Source organism: Eptesicus fuscus, chromosome 4 (assembly GCF_027574615.1).
Source record: "Eptesicus fuscus isolate TK198812 chromosome 4, DD_ASM_mEF_20220401, whole genome shotgun sequence".
Taxonomy (NCBI): Eukaryota; Metazoa; Chordata; class Mammalia; order Chiroptera; family Vespertilionidae; genus Eptesicus; species Eptesicus fuscus.
This window is the reverse complement of record NC_072476.1, coordinates 92550248-92569508: the sequence shown is the minus strand read 5'-3', so window position 1 is coordinate 92569508 and position 19261 is coordinate 92550248. Positions and strand designations below refer to the sequence as shown.

Genomic DNA, 19261 nt, shown 5'->3' with positions numbered 1-19261 from the left:
TTGTATTAATTTGATCAGAGCTCCAAACAGCAAGGATAGTGACTTTGTGTTCTTACCTGTGTTCCATGTAATTTTGTACCAAGATATTTAGCCCCTGGGAAACCTTTTCTTCCTAGGGAAAAAAGAAGCTGGAGACAATGTAGTTGTAAAAACTGGTTTATTTTTTAAAAATAAATACAAAAATATAAATATAAAACATTAGCAGATAGAATTTGATGAAATGAAATTGCACAAACGTTTTGTATACCAGGTTGCATATCACACCTACTAACACCACATGTACATTTAATTTAATGTACAGAACAGGATATACCTTGAAATTTGTCTTCACCTCTTTTAAAAGCTTCATTTGCAAGGGCAGGGCATGTATCTAACAGAAGCGGCTTGTTTGTGAGGTTGCTTAAGGGAGAACTATCCTGTTCACGGTTCTGAAATTATCTTTTATTTCTAAAATGGACACCACTGAATTTCCATAGCTTTGGCTCTTGGAAGTGATTAAATAAAATGCCGTATATATTCCATGAGACATCCTACAGGAAAGAATTAATGTGATTAACGAACAAATTTAAAAAGTAAATGGGGGGAAATTGTGCTGAGTGGCAGGAAAATTCTCCTGGATGTCAAATATTGTGAAGTGGAGACGGTGTTGGCCAAGTGACTTCCTCTTGTTTGAACAGAATAGATACCCTAGGTTAGGAGTCTTTGTCGCTTTCCCCGCCACCATACATCTCCGCCAGCTTATTGAACCGAGGGCCCCACTCCCGGAGGAAATCATAGTTTTGGTCTCCATCCGTGGTCCCTGATTCCAACGAGCTCAGAGATTCCGCCACGGAATCGTTCCCTTCGTAGGCATAGGTTGCAAGTGAGTCGTAGGGAGGCGCGGTGGGGTCGAGGTCATGCTCTTTCAGCCTTTCATTAATGAAATCCCGGACATCCGTGTTGTCTGGCGCGGTGGGAGTCCTTCGGGGTATGAATAAAGTCTCCGGAATGATGTCCCGCCGCAGCTTCTTTTCCTCGATGGCCGCGGGGTTCCTCAGGGTGCCGATATCAAAGGCCTGGGTGTCCTCCTCTCCGCCCCCCTCGTCGTTATAGCTCACGATGTTGTCTCTGATGTCTTCCTTAGACAAGATCAGAGGTTCTTTTTTCCGCTGTCTTTTCAGAGCTGCAAACAGTACTACTATAACTTGGAGAGAGAAAAAAAAGATACATTAACGATCCACCTACAACACCATATAAAGAAAGAGTGGTAGGAACAAAAAGGAGTTTAAGGAATGGATTTTCCAGGACAGGTTAGAGTTTAAGATTAATTTTGTACTTTTGATCAATTATTTTTTGTGTGGGGTGGGGGTAATTGATGGATTTAGCTAGGATAGGTAGAGTTGTTTAAGTGTCTAACTTATTTTTGAAACAATTTCCCAAATACAGTGGCTTATTTTATCTTTCTAAGAACTGTGTAAAGATAGTTCTTGATTGTAGAGGCATTATTTATACTTTGCATTATATAGTGACATAGATATTATATTTCTAAAATTGACACAAATTAAATTCAGCTTAAAATGAAACAATTAAGAAGGGCAAAAATATGTCCACGTTTTTCACATCCTTATACATTATAAAAAAAGGCAGCATTGCCCGGCCAGTGTGGCTCAGTAGTTGAGCATCGATCCATGAACCACAAGGTCATGGTTCGAATCCCAGTCAGGGCAAATGCCTGGGGTTGTGGGCTTGATCCCCAGTAGGGGGCATGCAGGAGGCAGCCAATTGATGATTCTCCCTCATCATTGAAGTCTCTCTCTCTCTCTCTCTCTCTCTCTCTCTCTCTCTCTCTCTCTCTCCCTCCCTCTCTTTCCTCTCTCTGAAACCAATAAAAACATTTTTTTAAAGGCAGCATTTTTCACAAGAAATGGAGTACTGGTTTCTGTTAAATAGCTTTACTGATGGATTTGCATAGATTTGTTTTCTAACATTGTAAAAAAAGACCTTAATTACTAGGAGGGGGGGGGGGGAATGGCCACATTACTTAGACATCATTAGTTGAGAAATTATGAAGTTTTCCATGGAAATATGTATCACACATGATATAAAATATAATTGTTGGATCACATGATGGCAAAGAGAGAATTAATATATTGAATTAACTACAAAAACCTTGGCTAGATGCATCTTAAGTGTAGTCCACAAGTAGAAATGTGTATCACTCAATGTGTATCCCTAATCCAGAAAAAGGTATGAATAATAATTATTTAAATCATACTAGTAATAATGGCATTAAAGTAGAATATAGATAATATCAAATTCCATCTGGTTGTATTAGTTTCCCATCCTCAATTTGGTCAGGATCTTTTAAAATGAAGATTTGAAGAAACAGAGGTAAATTCAATTAGATGAGGAAAGGAAGGATAAATATGTTACCCTGCATATGTATGAAGAAATATCTTTGTATTTAGCTTCTTATAACAAAGATTTAAAGAATATGGAATTTATTAGTTATGAATTGAATGTGTCCTCTCCAAATGCATTTTAAAGCCTAAATCCTCAATGTGATGGGATTTGGAGGTGGGGTGTTTGGGAGGTAACTGAGTCACAGGAGTGAAGCCCTCATGGGTGGGATTAAACACAGACGAGATCATTGCTTTGTCAGGTGAAGACACAAAGGATAGTCATCTGCAAAGAAGGAAGTATGCCCTCAACCAAACACAGAATATGCCAGTGCCTTGAACTTGGATTTCAGTCTTCAGAACTGTGAGGACTAAATTTCTGTGATTTAAGCTATCAGTCTGCGGTGTTTTGTTATAGCAGTCCAAACTGACAAAGGCAATTAGATAATTATATTATTTTTGAAGTGGTATTAAGTTATATTTTCTCTTGTTGACATAGAATGGTCAGACTACTTGCCTTTAAGCTTATGTAAAAGGGCAAACAAGAGACTTTTCTAATGCAACAAAAAAAAGAAAAACTTAATCCATTGATAAATGTTTTTGACCTTCAAAGTGATTAAAAAATTAGGACACTTCCTGGAGAACAAAAATAGTTATTCTTCAAGTTTGGGAGAAACTATGACATTTATTTTGCCTAAATTTATGTATTCATACACACACATAAATTTTGATTTAAAAATTTTAAACTTCAGATTGTTTATCAACCAAATAATCTTACCCAGAAAAAAAAAAATGGTTCTAATAATGAGGATAACGAAACTTACTGAGATTGGCTCCAAAATCCAACTTCATTTCACTGCTTCTTAAAACATCAGATACAGTGTTTTTGATTAGGGACACAGAAATACTCACATAGTTTTAAGACAATGCAATTACAGAGTAATTTAAACCCGATTGTTAATTCAAAAGCAGTTAAAAATCAATTTGCTCTAGGTTATAAAATCCAGTATCGTTGTTTTATGGACAAGTGAACCAGGTAAAAAGGACTATTTGAACATTATTTCAGTGAAAAGGTAAGATAGTGAGACCCCCATCCAGCCATAAAAAGAAAAGTGGAAATAAACTTCAGATGTACTGAAAAATTATACATAGAGTGACTAACCACTAGCCTTGCCTTGGTTCAGCCACTCAGAAACTGTGTAACCTTAGAAAACGTTTTGAACATCTCTAATTTTCAGTTTCATTATTTAAAAAAAACGCAAAGGACGGTGATAACTCTGATCAGATAACATATATTAATGTAAGCAACGTTCCATGGGTAATTCATATCTAAAAAATTGGGGTTAGTGTGGGGAATGTATTTTAATAGCAACATTTCTTGCTTGCAGGTATATTAAAGCAGGCAGTCGAATTTCCCTGCAGCCTCTTACCCAGCAGGATGATGATGCAGAGCAGGATGGCGATCAGGGCGCCGGTGCTGAGGCCGGCGGGCAGCAGCAGGGCTTCGGCGCTGCAGGACTGCATGTTGCCCTGGCCGTCGCATGCGCACACGCGGATGGTCAGCGTGCCCGTGCTGCTCTGAATTGGGTAATCATTGTCTGATATCACCACCGGCAAGAGATAGGTGCTTATTTCATGTCTATTGAATCCATTTTTTCTGGTTAAAATTCTGGCAGTATTATCTAAAGTAAATGTTAAAATATTACAAAATGACTTGGAACAGTAAAAACAGATCGTCCTGATCACCATGGTTTTGACATATAAATAAACCAATGTGTACGGGAAATATAAAACTAACATCAATTTCCCTATAAATTGTATGCAATGCAATTAAAATACAGATAAGATAAAGCAGATAGTTTGAGGAATCCGACACTATGATTGTCAATATATTAGATTTTCAACTAATTCTCAGATGTTTTCAAAACGGTGTATTTTTGTAAGTGAATCATTTATCAAGACTACATAGATAATAGCATAGTTTTCAGAAACAAATATTATGCATACCAAGCAAACAAGAAATCTTAGTAAATGTTTCTTATTTACAAATGAGCATATGTGTCTACACACACACACACACACACACACACACACACATTAATGCAATACTCATGCAGAAATAAGATTGGGTAAAATTTCAGAGCAGTTGCACTTTTAAAATTAATAATGTAGTCAATAAGTTTATGAGTATGAGTCCCAATCAATATTTTTCAATTTTGTTTTCCACCCATTAAAATGAATATGCTACATAACTCAAAATATTGGTGTAACTCAAAGACAATTGATGTCTAGTGTCTAATAGAAAAAGTAAGTAGTGGGATACTGGCCTTTCTTAAATCCCTCCCTTTTCCTGTAATTAGTTTGACAGACTTATGAAAGAAAGAAAAGTTCTAATTACATACTTGTTTAGACTAGACCAATTACCATACATATTCTCAAAAAAAAAAAGCTGTACAACTTTTTTGTAAAAATAGTAACCATTAGCATATCCTCTTCTTCTAAAATATGTTTCTAACGTTTTTGAGAATGCAAAAAATAATTTCAGTATTTTTGACCACAGAGACATTATAAAATTCACGTGTCATGCAGGAGAATAGTATATCTTGCTCTTGCAATTACACTTTTGCATTCAACCCCTTCACAACGCCAGGCTGGTGTGGCTCAGTGGTTGAGCATCGGCCTATAAACCAGGAGGTCATGGTTCGACTCCTGGTCAGGGCTCTATTACCATATGAGATGTGCAGGAGGAAGCTGATCAATGACAATTTAATGTTATTTCTCTTTCTTCTCACTCCTCTTGTTGTGTCCTGCCCTTTTTATTAAGGGAACTGATTATTTCCAGGCTTTCTATTGATTTCAAGATTTAATATTTGAATTAAGACTCATATAGAGACTTTTTCACATTATCTCATTAGTATAAAATTTAAGAGAGTAAAGAAATTACCATAGTATTTCATTAAATATCTGATAAAAACAAAATTTTGTAATCCAGGTCAATAAGCTAATACATCATGTATATGGTTACTGTTACTTTGGGTGAAATTTTTTGTTAATGTCACCCTAAATCACAATGAACACATTATGTTCTACAATTTACCTTCATTGTCCTGTACTGTGAAGTTTGGATTGACAGCAGCTAAACTGAAGAAAAATTTCTGTCCACCTAAAGGGTCGTCTTTGTCTACTGCACTAATAGTCTGTATGAGCTGCAAAAAAAGAGAAAAATGTATATTTCTCAAACTTCCATGGGTATTATATGCCTTATACTACGTAATTTTTGATATCCAATTTTGTCTAAAATATTTTAAAGACAATTGACTTTCTCATGCATTTGTCTTTATTTGAATTATTTCATCATTTTTATTATTATTTTGATTTTTAACAAAGTCTCTATCTTTTTTCTCTCTCCCTCTCTCTCTCAAATTTTCTTAAGTATTATCCATTCTTTCAAAATAACACATGGTAATATTATATTTTTGGCAATGTTATTAATTTAGACATAGGATTTGAAGTATGTAGGTTATTTCATATATATTTAAACATTGATCTGGAAGGATATATCTAATATAGGAACATATTTTAAAATTTATTTTGATCATGACTTTCCTCCTCATCAAAGTAAAGCAAAAGCTATTAAAAATGTAGAGATTTTATAGACAACATGATACATACTTTTTTAAAAAAAGAAACACAAACATTTTATTATCTACTTTAACAGTAACAGTTCACTACATCTGTACTGTCCATAATATTGTATATTTTTAAAATCCAACATATACATACTATGGGGAATGGTTATTTTATAAGGGTCAACTCTGGTTTTTCTGCTATAAGAGACAACAGAAGAAGCTACCTGCTAACAAAGTAGAAAATTTTCCACCTTAAATTACGATCAGATCATTGCTTTGAACATGATTTATACTAAAAAGTAGATGAGGAAAAATTGACATAAATGAAATAACATATCAAGAAATATAGTAGACTAATAAAAAGTCACTAAGATTAATAGGTTAACACACAGAAAATGTGAAAGTAGAGCTAATGATCTTTTAAAATAAAAACTATGATGTCTCACATTTATGGACCAAAATAATATATTTTGGAGAAAAGAAAAACAGCCACATTTTTACATGTATCTGTAAGAAATTGTAAACATTTACTTAAGAATTCTAAATTAAAATGTATTCTTGTAATAAAAGATAGTAGCATTGTAGATTTTAAAATCAGTGGTTCACTGGTACATCTTCACTAAATGCTATGAAGGAAATAAGTGAAGCTCATATTAACAACACAAATAAGATAGAATCACATGTCAGAAATCTATATCAAATTATAATATATTTTTATGACCCCAATACTTCTCTATTGCAGATGGAATCACTTACTTCCTTTTCACAATTATTTTTTCCTTTGCGACACAACTTGGCTTCTAGTGTCCAACTTCTCCATATCCAGCATTTACTTTCAAATCTAGTCTTCCTTTACTTTACCAGTCATACATTAAAAAAATCACAATATTTTGTTTTGGTATATTACCATAAAGTATTGTGATAGAAATCAGAAGTTGGCAACAAGAAGTAGGTAAAACTATTTTCTGTTTCTCTATCTAACACTCACTACTTTATTTCTACTGATGATAAATTCATTTTGATCCACTTTCAAAAAACGAGGTTGCCACAATTAGGGGAAAAATTCTAATGATGTCTAGTATTCATTTTAAGCACTTGAAAAATAGACAAAGATAAGTCTCTTATATTTTATGTCCTTACCAGTTATATAACTTGTTTATATTTTCACTGGGCTATCCTATCTAATAAAAGAGTAATATGCAAATTGACCATCACTCCAACACACAAGATGGCTGCCCCCATGTGATCAAAGATGGCTTCCCCCATGTGGACACAAGATGGCCACCACAAGATGGCCAGCAGGGGAGGGCAGTTGGGAGGGACCAGGCCTGAAAGGGAGGGCAGTTGGGGGCAATCAAGCCTGCAGGGGAGGGCAGTTAGGGGTGACCAGGCTGGCAGAGGAGGGAAGTTGGGGGAGACTGGGACTGCAGGGGAGGGCAGTTATGGGGTGACCAGGCCTGCAGGGGAGGGCAGTTAGGGGCAAACAGGCTGGCAGGGGAGCAGTTAGGCATCAATCAGGCTGGCAGGGGCATGGTTAGGGGGTGATCAGGCTGGCAGGCAGGCAGAATCAGTTAGGGGCAATCAGGAAGGCAGGCAGGAGAGCAGTTGGGAGCCAGCAGTCTGGTAGGATAGGGCCTAAATGGGCAGTCAGACATCCCTCAAGGGGTCCCATATTGGAGAGGGTGCAGGCTGGGCTGAGGGACACCCCCCCCCCCCATGCACGAATTTCATGCACTGGGCCTCTAGTTCTAAAATAACCTTAAATCAACTTGCAAGGTGTTGAAGTGATCAAACTATAATGGAGTGTGGGATGATGAATGGATTTTAAGATGTTTAAAGTTAGAAAACTGATCACTAAATTTTAATGCGGAAAGACTGATAGTTTTGTTATCTGTGGAACTGGGATTCTTGGGGTGCCACTGGAATGAGAAGCTCTTGAGGCCCCCATGGAGATATTGTAGAAAGCTTTATTTCTGAGGAATTACACCCCTGAGTTTCCAAGGTCTCATTTCCCTCAGTCCCACCATAGAAGTATAGCTGTCGCTTCAGCAGAACTACATCAAAACCAGTGTCTTGAGTTTCCACTCCGTGTTGGAGCAAGGTCTAGTCCAGCATCTGACTAGGTTAACTTGTGTTCCCCACTGCAGTCCATCAGTCCATTGCTTGTGGGGTCTGCCTGGCCGTGGGTCATGGGCAAGTGCAAGAGAGCCACAAGAGCGCCAATGGCCAAGAGCCACACAGAGTCTAGGTGGTTATTTTGGGGGCTTTCATTGGCCATGCCCCCTCTAGCCAATGATCTCTGTTCCCAGGTATGACTGACAGGCATCTTCCCTGCATCCCCAACTTCACTGCACATGCGTCTATCTTCCCCTTTGTCCAGTCCCTTCCCCCAGTGATCTGCAGGGAATGGGCAGGTGGTTCCCCGAGGAGTGTGAAATTACAGCTTCCTGGTGAAGCTGCCCAAATGGCCATGCTTATAATGTCTGGCCTCCCTTTGCCCCTTTGTTATTATTAATAACAAGCTAATTACAATGGTATAAATTTCTGTTGATGAAAAAAAACTCCCTTTGTTCTAGTATAAAGACACTTTTTCAGTTGTTAGGGAAGTAACTAAACATTGTTTAAACTATATATGTATGATATTTTGGGTTTGAGAGGGCCTGGCATTTAGATACTATGGATGGGTAATATAGGCAGCACTCCTCCCTTGGAATTCTCCTATGAGATTGAAATGCTATTTCCTTCACATAGAGATTAAAAATTGTTAAAATATGTTTAATTGAATGAAAGTGTGAGGAAAAATTATAAAAAAAGAAAAACAGCAGATCCTCTCTTCTCCTCTTCTCCTAAGGTTCCTACTCTCTCTGAGATGGAAAATCAAGTGGTCTAGTTCAGAAAAAAGAAGGGAATATTAATGCTACATCAATTCTAAGCAATATCATTTCCCAGGATGGAGGGGGTTAGGTATTCTCTACCCTTACAGCAAAGAATAGGCAAGAAAGTGGCTGCAGGTGGCAATTAGCCTTATTTTTGTCTTCTCATTTTGTTCAAACAATAAATGAATGGAATTATTTCCCATGTTGTTGTTCCAAATGCTCCTCTTAAGGAACACTTAGTTTAGAGGAGTATTGAGTGGATTGAAATACTCCATAAATACAGAAGTCCTAACATAGCTCTTACTTCTTTGGAAGAGAAAAGACAAAGTTAACAAATGAATTTCAAGAAAGGATCAGTGAAGAAAGACTTTACCAAATAACCACTTTGATTTTTCCAGGCTGGGATGTCATAACTTAGAATTCCATCTTGGATATTTAACAGTTTAGTTTAAGCAACAATTTTTAAGCCTATGCGACCAAAAGGACATCTAATAAACTGGTCTTATTAAAAACTAGAGGCCCAGCGCACAATAAAATCGTGCGCGTGTTGGGTCCCCTAGGCCTAACCTGCCATCAGGTCCATGTCCGCCCCACGAAGCCCCGCATGCTCCGCGAACGCTGCCGACAGCCCGCGACACTCCAGAACTCCCTCCCACCACAGCTGCCATAGGACCCAGAAGTCTCGCTCGCTGCAGCTGCTGTGGGACCCATCAATGCACCTCCTGGTGAGTACTGTAGTTGGTTGTGATGCTGTGATGGCAGCATGACCACAGGCCTTTTATGATATAGACTAGAGGCCCAGTGCATGAAAATTCTGCACTTGGGGGAGGTCTCTCAGCCCAGCCTACATGCTCTCACAATCCAGAACCCCTTGGGTAGGGTCCAGTCCCATCACAGCATGGCTCCAGTTCCCTGGAGCCTGTGGGCGGGGAGAGGGACCTAGAGGCCAGTCCGATGGCAGCATGGCTCCCTTCCCACAGCTCCCTCCTGCCACCGCGGGCAGCTGGGACCCAGGACTGACTCCCACCATGGGCTGCTGGGACCCAGGACTGACTTCCGCCACACCAGCCGAAACCCTAGCCTGGTGTTTGGTCGTCCATCTGGACGGTTAGGTTGTGATGGACCTTGACTCTTTATATATTAGGATAACTGCCATGAGCCCTGGCTGGTGTGGCTCAGTTGGTTGGGTGTCATCCCATGCACCAACAGGTTGCCAGTTCAATTTCTGGTTGGGGCACCTATCAGGGTTGTGGGTTCGAACCCCAGTAGGGCGTGTGTAGGAGGCAGCTGACTGATGTTTCAGTCCCACATTGATGTTTCTCTCTCTGTGTCAACTGTCCCTTTCTATCCATCTCTCTAAAAATCAATTGCAAAAAATCTTAAAAATAGAACAATATAAATAACTGCCATGAGAGACTATTGCACATGCAGCCAATTAGACAAAATTTATTAATGATGTTGTTCCTATCATGTGCATAAAAATTGGCTAACTTACTTTTTATTAAAGTCATCTTTGATTTGATTATATTTCCCTTCTGTATACCAATTGCTTTTTAAAAGTCTGAAAATATAACATCACTGAGCTAAAGTTAAAAAATGGAAAAAGGAAGAGTAAGGAAAATAAATAACCACAATCTCTTGATATGTATAGTTTGAATACATTTGTAAATAAGTATTTATAATGACTCAAATATTCTGAAAAGATATCTCTTGAAAATCAAATAAAATAATCATCGAGAAAGCAATGTATGCAGCAATTGCAAAGTGGGTATTTTATCTATTAGAGAAAAAGCTTCAACTTATATCATGCTGAGCCTGGCAAGCAGAGAACTATTTGGAATGGTATTTTTAGGGCACACACTGTTTCATTAAGAAGTAGGTCGGAAGTTGCTAAGTCACTTAAATATTTCAAATTAAACATTTCCATAATACTTTCAAATTAAAAAAAATGAATCATATTGAACAAATTTTAGCATTTCAAACAATAGACAGGCGATTGAATTCCTGTTACAATCTTCAGAAGGAAGTATCTCAGTTATTCCACAAAGTAATTTACATAAAAAATATAACAATGGCATTGATGTCTATAAAGAGCATCAGATGATGTCAAAACACCATACAGTTTTATCATGGCTCCTCTTTCTTTAGTGAAACAAATTTGACTCCCAATTATTTATAACATGCAGCTTCCTCCTGTGAAGTTAGCACTTAAACCAATTAAGAGCATTTCTTCCAGCCATATACGCTGGAGCTTTTCAAAGAACAAAATGAGTCCACTGAGGACAAGGCATAAAGAGTTATAAACAAAGCTGATGCAGGAAGAATGTTTTAAAGGGTGAAAATGAAGTCATTAAGCAGTTTATGTGTTGTTATAATGATGAAATGCAAGTGTAAAGGTAAGGAGAAAATTCCGCAGCCCCACTTCAAAACCATGTATGCAGACATTGGGAAAAGTGGATGAAATGTTTTGCCAATCCCATGCATTTGTCTGTGTTTTTTCCCAACATTTATTCCCCATCTCTCTATCAGTTATCAATATTTATCTAATGGAACAGCAGAGTTTTTTCTTTGTTTGCTTTTTAATCTTTTTTTTTTTGTTTTTGAACTTTTAAGAATCTAAAGTTATTTATTCTTACACTTTAACTTTTGTGGCAACGATAACATCTTATCTACATTAGAAATTTACTGTTATTTACAACATCTTCAACCTTAAAAACATCAACATTTGTTTGTTTTTAATTGTATTACTGGCACTTTAAATGAGTGTTTTTTATCTCCACTTTCTCATTCCTCTCAAGATTGGGAAAAGAAAACATTTAATCATGCCGTTAAAAATCTTCCTATGCTTAAACCCTGGGATTACTCACCTGTCCTGGTCTGGCATTTTCACATACAAAAGTGTCATAGAAGACAGCAAATTGTGGGGCATTGTCATTAACATCCAAGATTCTCACAAAAACAGCCACACGGGTCATCTCTTTGGGATTGTCTAGAAAAGGGAAAGAAAACATTTGTTTAGAAAGACACAGTTTGCATTAGATTTATTTATATAAGCATCTGTGGATACTAAGTGCTCATACACAAATAAGCATCGTGGCAATTCTACTAACATAATGAGCAAATGCAATAAAAACAATTACTAAGAGCCTAATTATATAGTCATGAATTCAGTTATTATTGGGCTCAAGTGTACTATTATTTTGGAAAATATTTTTAAAAGCACAATGCAGTGTAATTGAGTTCATATTATATTTGTGGCTTGCCATCCAAATATATATATCAAGAACAAATATTTAATAAAGCTTTATTAGACATCATTATATTACTTAATCTTTCCTGATTTTTTTCCTGATTTTTTTTTAGTTCAAGAAGTAGTTTTTAATAAATTAGTAACTCCCCCAAAGTTATTAACTCCTAAGTGGTAGCTGTTACATTACAACTTACCTGTCTACTTTTATCACTAAAATGTATTCCAATAGCTACTCTCAACTCTCCTTTTGGAAATTTCGATATATAGCTACTAATTTTACAAATTAGATAGAAATTTACAATGAAATTTATTTTATTAATATAATTATTACCAGTACTGTTTCAACAATCTAGGCACAATTCTGTGTAACAAAATTAGCTCAGTAGTAACATACAGTATTGTAATTATTATTAGTTTGCTACAAATGCTAAAATCAAGAGCATCAATGTTTTCACATAAGAAACATGCATTTGAAAATTGTTACAAAAAATTTTAAAAATGGAATTTTACAATAGAAATGTCTATTAAGCTTAGCCTTGGTTAATAATCTAATATCAATCATAATTATATTATCTTCACTATAGATTTTTCCTAGGTACTTGTACTGATATCTGAGAGCGTTTTGACATTTTAAATTCAGGTTATATTCATCAGCCTTCGTGTTATCAAAATCTCAGTCTTTGGATATGGTTCAAATTCTGTGTGAACTTTGATGAACTCAAGCTGAAGATCAGTATAAAAGGAGAAAGGAGATAATTAGCTTAAAATAAAGCAAAACAACATGCAAAGAGCAGATGAGCTGAGGGACAGCAGCAATCTTATTTAATGGCCTCTACCAACATGCATTATGAGTGAAATTTATCTGACTTTCTAATTTTATCTAAATAATTTTTAGGTACAAGGGTAAATATATTGTCACAGGCAAATAGGGAGTGTATCACTATTCAAAAGAATGTATTTCTTCTTCCTTCTCTCCATGTAATTATAATGTTGCTAAAATAAAGAGATCAGCACTTTTAAAAAATATTGGGTAAGAACTGATTACTCAGCAGGGACATTTACAAGGCTGAAATAGTATGAAGGCAGGCAAGCAGAATGCTAAGTCCATGTTGAAGTTTATGTACTTTTCCTTCTTATTTCAAGAGAACTTTTCAAAGGCCTGCCCTCTTTAACACGCAGTCTAACCTCAGTCTTCTTAGCCCACACGTGTTCAGTTCTCAGGTTCTGGTTTCATCTAATCTATTGCTGCATATTTTACTTCTCATTGTGTAGGGTGATTAAAGAGTTCAGATCCTGGGGCCCAACAGAGAGTTGCTTTGATTCCCATGTCCACCACTCATTTCCTGTGTGACCCTGGTCAATTTACTCCATCTCTCTAATGCCTCAGTTGACTCAACATGAATCAAAATAGAACTTCTAGTAGAGTTTTTTTTTTTTTTTTAAATTAGATGAGTTAATGCATGAAACTTCTGATCAGAGTTTCAGTTTGTTGGTATTGACTATTATTATTAAGATCATCTCTATTATCACAGTCATACCTTCTTCATTTCCTTACATTACTTAAGAGCTTATATTCTTCCTCCATACAAAGCATCCACACAATAAATCCGGTTAAATAGCTTTCCTACCATTCATGTGGGTCTGAAGAGGGGGAAAGTGAAGAGAGGAGAAAAATGCTTTTCCACTACTTTCCACCCTCTCCTGCTTCTACACCATGTGTTAACACCCAGAGGCACAGTGCTCACCTGCACATGAATGCTCAACTCCCTAAAGTTTCTTGGAGAAGAATGGGAAGGGGTGATTCTTCCATGTTTTCTAGAACATGCTCGTTAAACTACTTACATAGTTAGTGGACATAGGAATATTTTTCTTTCAAAGTCTTGACCTAAAAATAAGTCTTTTGTAGGTAGCAGTTCACTTTCTAACTATGCCACAGAGTCTAGCGAAAGAGACAGTCTCATATCTAAAAAGCTGCACTATTATGTCAGTTTCCTCTCTAACAATGCAGGTGTGGACAAAGGTAGCTTTACAGTTGCCATACAAATAAGTCACACAATAATTAATTAATAAAAAAATACAGGGATAAACTCGGTGTTCTATGTGCTCACAGCTGTGAGCCTACTTTTCCCCACGCCCTGTAGGTAGAGATTCTTTGGGCTTTTTACAAATAACTCAAGGCTTTTCCAATGAAAAGCTAAATCCACAGGGGAAAATGTGCTTTGTAAAGCCTCAAGCCTGGAGTCGCCTATTCTGAAAAACAGTGCTTGCACTGATCCTCTTACTGGCGTATGCTGCAGCCTATGTATAAGTAAAGGTATAAAGCATTCCGAGGAGGCAGCACACTGAAGAGTAGTGGCATGTATTTACCACCTGGGTCTTTCAGTCATCAAGGCAAAGTCTGTTGTAGCAAGACTGTATCAGCAGTCAAGAATCTTAAATTATGTCCAAAGATGAATCTGTGCCTATGTATCCACAGGCTTTTCCATACCTCTCAGAAGAGGAAATCAAGTCATTATCGAGAAATCTCAGGCTTTAGAGAGATGCATCTTTTCTATCTGCTTAGGGCAAGACTTTCCACTAATAAGGAACTAGGTATAGGTAAGAAGTCAGTCCTTCAGCATAAATTTTGCTCCACTGTCCTCAGAATATATTGCAATGATTATAGTTAAAATTTCTATAAGATTTAGAAATTTTAACTATAATCATTGCAATATATTGATGGAGGAACTCATGGGTCTCTACAGTGATGTGTCCTATGATCCCTGATTGTGACCTTAATTTTAGGATTTTTATTCTTCACATGGCATCTGAAATGTTTTTTTTTTTTAAGAAAGAGCAGGTAAGTTATTCATGGTATACTGCACTAAATAATTACCTGAAGTAGCACTTGCCGTATGATGGGATATACTGCTGGGACTGCAGAATTAAACGGTTACAGGAAGGGCCTGGAAACACATTGGTAAGAAGTACATTTATATGTCATTCTGCCCTGCTTAGGGCTTGGTGTATGACACGGTTACCATAAACCCAGTGTTTAAAATCTAGTGAAAGCAATTTCCTGTGTGCTGTTTCCCTCTTACCCTCATTCCCATTAATAACCGGAACAGCATAATGGGCCTTTGACTACTTGTGGTTTGGCAGGTAGACATTCCCAGCAGTTTCTCCATAGATTGATTCATTTAAGGGAAAGAAATAAGTTTAGTTTTTAAAAAGAAGAACATAATTGGCTTAGCCTTTTACAGAATCATAATTACTTCAACTAGCTTTGGAAGTTAAATTTCTCAAAGTATCTGAAATGGAAAACGCAATTTCTAGCTCACTGGCATGAAGAAGGATCCTGAAGCAACAGAGAGACAAACAAACATGGATCTAGAATGACCAGATTGAATCCTATCAGGCACTTCTAACCATGGTGTCATGGAGACAAGTATAGAAATAAAAGTTTTCTTTAAAGAAAAACTAAAAAATCAACACACACACACACACACACACACACACACACACACACACACACACACACACACTTCTGTTAGCCTTAAAAGGAGCAGCCATTTATAACTCACTATGGAAACAATGGATCATTATGTTAACCCATATTTCTGAGCCAGATTCAAGGAGGGAGCTGAATCTATTATCTTGATGTTTTGCACTCATTGCTGATGATCTATCTGGCCTAGTTCCATGTTTCTGAGACACTTGGTATTCAGCCCCAAGGTTCTGCCTTCCAAATCCTGGAATGGATATTTAAAATACCTTGACCTTGATATGTGTTTGTGGATTCAGCGTGCTATTTCAGATATGGAATTTATAGGCTCAATATTTTACACTGATTAGGACCCTCATTAGTGTGACTTTTGAAGAAGTTAAGGTGTTGCTCTATTCCATGTACATCATAGTACAGGAATCAGAAACCATGAGCATGTTTGCATGTGTGGACAGAGCTGGTTTCATGGGCATGCACAATTGTTCTGGGTCTCACACTCAGAAGGGCCACAAACATGTTTTAATGCTCTGCTGTTTCCATGTTTAATTTCTTAATAATTTTATTTTTTTAATTACTTTAGAGTGAGAGGAAAAGATATATAGAAACATTAATCAGTTCCCTCCTGCACATGCCCGACCCGGGATGGAACCTGTAACCTGTATATGTGCCCTGACCAGGAATTGAACCTGCAACCTTTTGGTGTACAGAACAACGCTCCAACCAACTGAGCCATAGGGGCCGGGGAAATTTCTTAATCATTTTTAACAAGAGGTCTGACAGTTTCATTTTATAACGGGCTCCCCAAATTATGTAACCAGTCCTGTATATGGGCAAGAATTTTTGCTCTTAGAGACAGATGTGGTTTTGAAACCTGGCTCTGCCTGCTACTATTGGATGAAATTTTGTAAATTTGGTTAAAGAATTAAGTATTTGATCTAGAAACAAAATGACTGGTTTAAAATCCCAGTTTTACTACTCTGGCATTAGGCAAGTTACTAAAACCCTTGGAAATGTATTTCCTTCTCTGCTGAATAAGGTCAACAAAAATAGTAAGAGAAAATTAATTTAAAATTCTTAGACTAATACCCGGCAGAGTGTTTGTTAGTATTATTACAATTGCTTTGGTTTCCTTATTTTAAAAGAAAAGTGATAGTGTCTACCTGCATGTTTGTTGTTAAAATTAAATGATATACATCCAACATCTAGCACAGATTCTAATTCATAGTATGCATGAAACACATCAAATACATATTATTTCCCCAACAGAGACTATCATTAGTTCCCAATTATAGATTTTTAGTTAGTTAATATAAAATGCCAATTTATCTAGACCCACAGCTATTATTTTATGTAAAAATGATTGACAAAATTATAGGCATTCAGAAACTTTTTAAAAACTTAGATTAAAATATAAATCATGTTTGTAACAAAAATAAATTATGTTCAATATGAAATTGAAACTAAAAATATATATTAAATATTGTACCCATAAAATTTATCTTACTGATTTCAGCAGCTATAATGGTAAGATTGTGCCATTGAGATAGTTCACGGTCAAGTGGCTTTGATATATAAAGGGATCCATTTCCAGAATGTATATTGAAGATCCTGTCAAGGTCAGTATGACGATCCAAGGAAAATCTGAACATAGAGGGCCAAGAAAAATAGGTGGCAGTGTTATTGATGGTTTGTAGGATAAAATGGTAAAATGCAAAGACACACATGTAGGGATATATAATAATTTGAGGAATGTACATAGTATTGAGCTAGAACACAGATTATTTTATCAATTTAACACACACACACACACACACACACACACACACACACACACCTCTTCCCAATGCATGCATTGGCAAATTGTTCTGCATTCTAGTTCTATTCTTCTAAATTTTGTTATTATCATTACCTATTTCCATATTCAACTGGCCTTGAGGTATTTTCTGACAAAACAGCTGGTATTGCATATGGTAACATTATCAACTGACTTTATCTAGTTATTGAGAATTCTGTTGAGGAATTATCATAAGGAGCCAATGCAACAGATCATTCCCAGAAGCAAAATCATTACCTTAGTCAGAAAATTAGAGACAATATTAGTTTCCCCACAGAGGTAGTTCAACAATTTATGATGTTGTGTTTTTTTCTAGTTCATGGTCTGATTACCTATGTAGCTTCAGTTTCTTGACCAAATGTATAATTGAAAGATGTGTTTATATATGAATCAGAGATGTTTTAAAAACAGAGAAGTTTGGGATGGAAGTTTTTTATACATTTATATCAAATGAAGCCTTAGTATATGTATTCTGCAAATTGATTAAAGGCACTGTGTTGGATATCATTCTAGAGCCAAAGAGCAGGTTTATCAATCAGGTTGATGTACTTTGGATAATTGCATTATTTTTTTGGTTTGTAGGTCAAGGTTTCAAACAGCTTTACCCCTCATCAGTTGCTGACACTTCACAAACATAGTGGCTTACAAATATTTCATAGTTCTTGAATTAACAAGCATAATCCCCGAGTTATATTTGATACTGCATATTTAAAAAAGGCAAAACAAAGATGACAAGACCAGGAGTAATATTGAGTTATGGTATATCTTTTCCTATGCCATAACTGTCATTTATTTTAAGGAAAAAATTAATGAAATATTGTTTTAAAGTGTGTTCTGTAAGTAATAATACAAATAATTAAATGGTGCCATAAAACTCATCCCTCGTAGTGTCTCAAAATTGTATAATATTTACCCAAATCAATGAAGATATATTTAAATCAGTTCTAAATAGAACATACCAGTAATTTATAAATCTCCTTAGTAAACTCTAGCTTTTTTCTATTAACATAATATGAATTCAGTCTCATATTCAAACTACACATCATACCACTTACAAATAAAGCAAAGCATTGTATCACTTTATCTGGAAAAATTCACAAATTCTATTCCAAGTTGACAAAATTATTTTACTTCTGAAAGACAACATACGTTACATCTTCCTTGAATTGTCCATTATTATCTGAAGTAGAATCTATTTGCCCTCACCTATCACAAAGTACCTTTCACCATTCATCCCTGCCATTTACCACACTGCAGTAGGAATTCATTTCATCTCACATCTCATACAGGAAATCAAACATGAAAACACCAAGCATCTTACTTGGCATCTAGTGGGCACTCAGTGAATGTTATTTCTTATACTAAGTCATCTTCTTTAACAGACTAAGAACTCCTTGAGAAAGACATTAATATCTGATATGGTGATCCAAAAATATTAGTTGCATTCTTTGGCATAAATGTCAAATTATAGGGTTCCTTACTTCTATAGAAATATGACATGAAGTTGCAATATGTAAATCAATATAAAACATCATTTTGTTCACCAAATCTATGAATGTATATTTTGTCTTATTTTTTGTAATTTAGTTTAAAGGAATAATGACAAAATTTAGAGGGCTATGTAAAATTATCTTGACTATACCGAGACCCTGATTCTCCTTCAAACTTGATATAATTATACTAGAGGCCCGGTGCACGAAATTCGTGCACTGGGGAGGGTGTCCCTCAGCCCAGCTTGCACCCTCTCTAATATGGGACCCCTCGGGGGATGTCCAACTGCAGGATTAGGCCCGATTCCTGTGGAATCGGG

The 19261-nt window shown here is 36.3% G+C and overlaps 1 protein-coding gene across 3 annotated transcripts in view; it reads right to left on the bottom strand.

Annotated features, from left to right (window-relative positions):
- Positions 1–667: 667 nt before the first annotated feature.
- Positions 668–19261, bottom strand: part of LOC103305087 (cadherin-10) — a 73580-nt gene continuing 54986 nt past the window's right edge. The window contains exons 7-11 of one of the 3 annotated variants that reach the window (XM_054714315.1): positions 17122–17258; positions 11736–11872; positions 5476–5584; positions 3809–4060; positions 668–1183 (exon numbers count right to left, since the gene is read on the bottom strand). In XM_054714315.1, the coding sequence (XP_054570290.1) occupies positions 693–1183; positions 3809–4060; positions 5476–5584; positions 11736–11872; positions 17122–17258 (1126 nt within the window). In that variant the 3' untranslated portion in view covers positions 668–692. The remainder of the gene's footprint in view (positions 1184–3808; positions 4061–5475; positions 5585–11735; positions 11873–17121; positions 17259–19261) is intronic. The other 2 variants (XM_008161786.3, XM_054714316.1) reach the window with 2 other exon arrangements.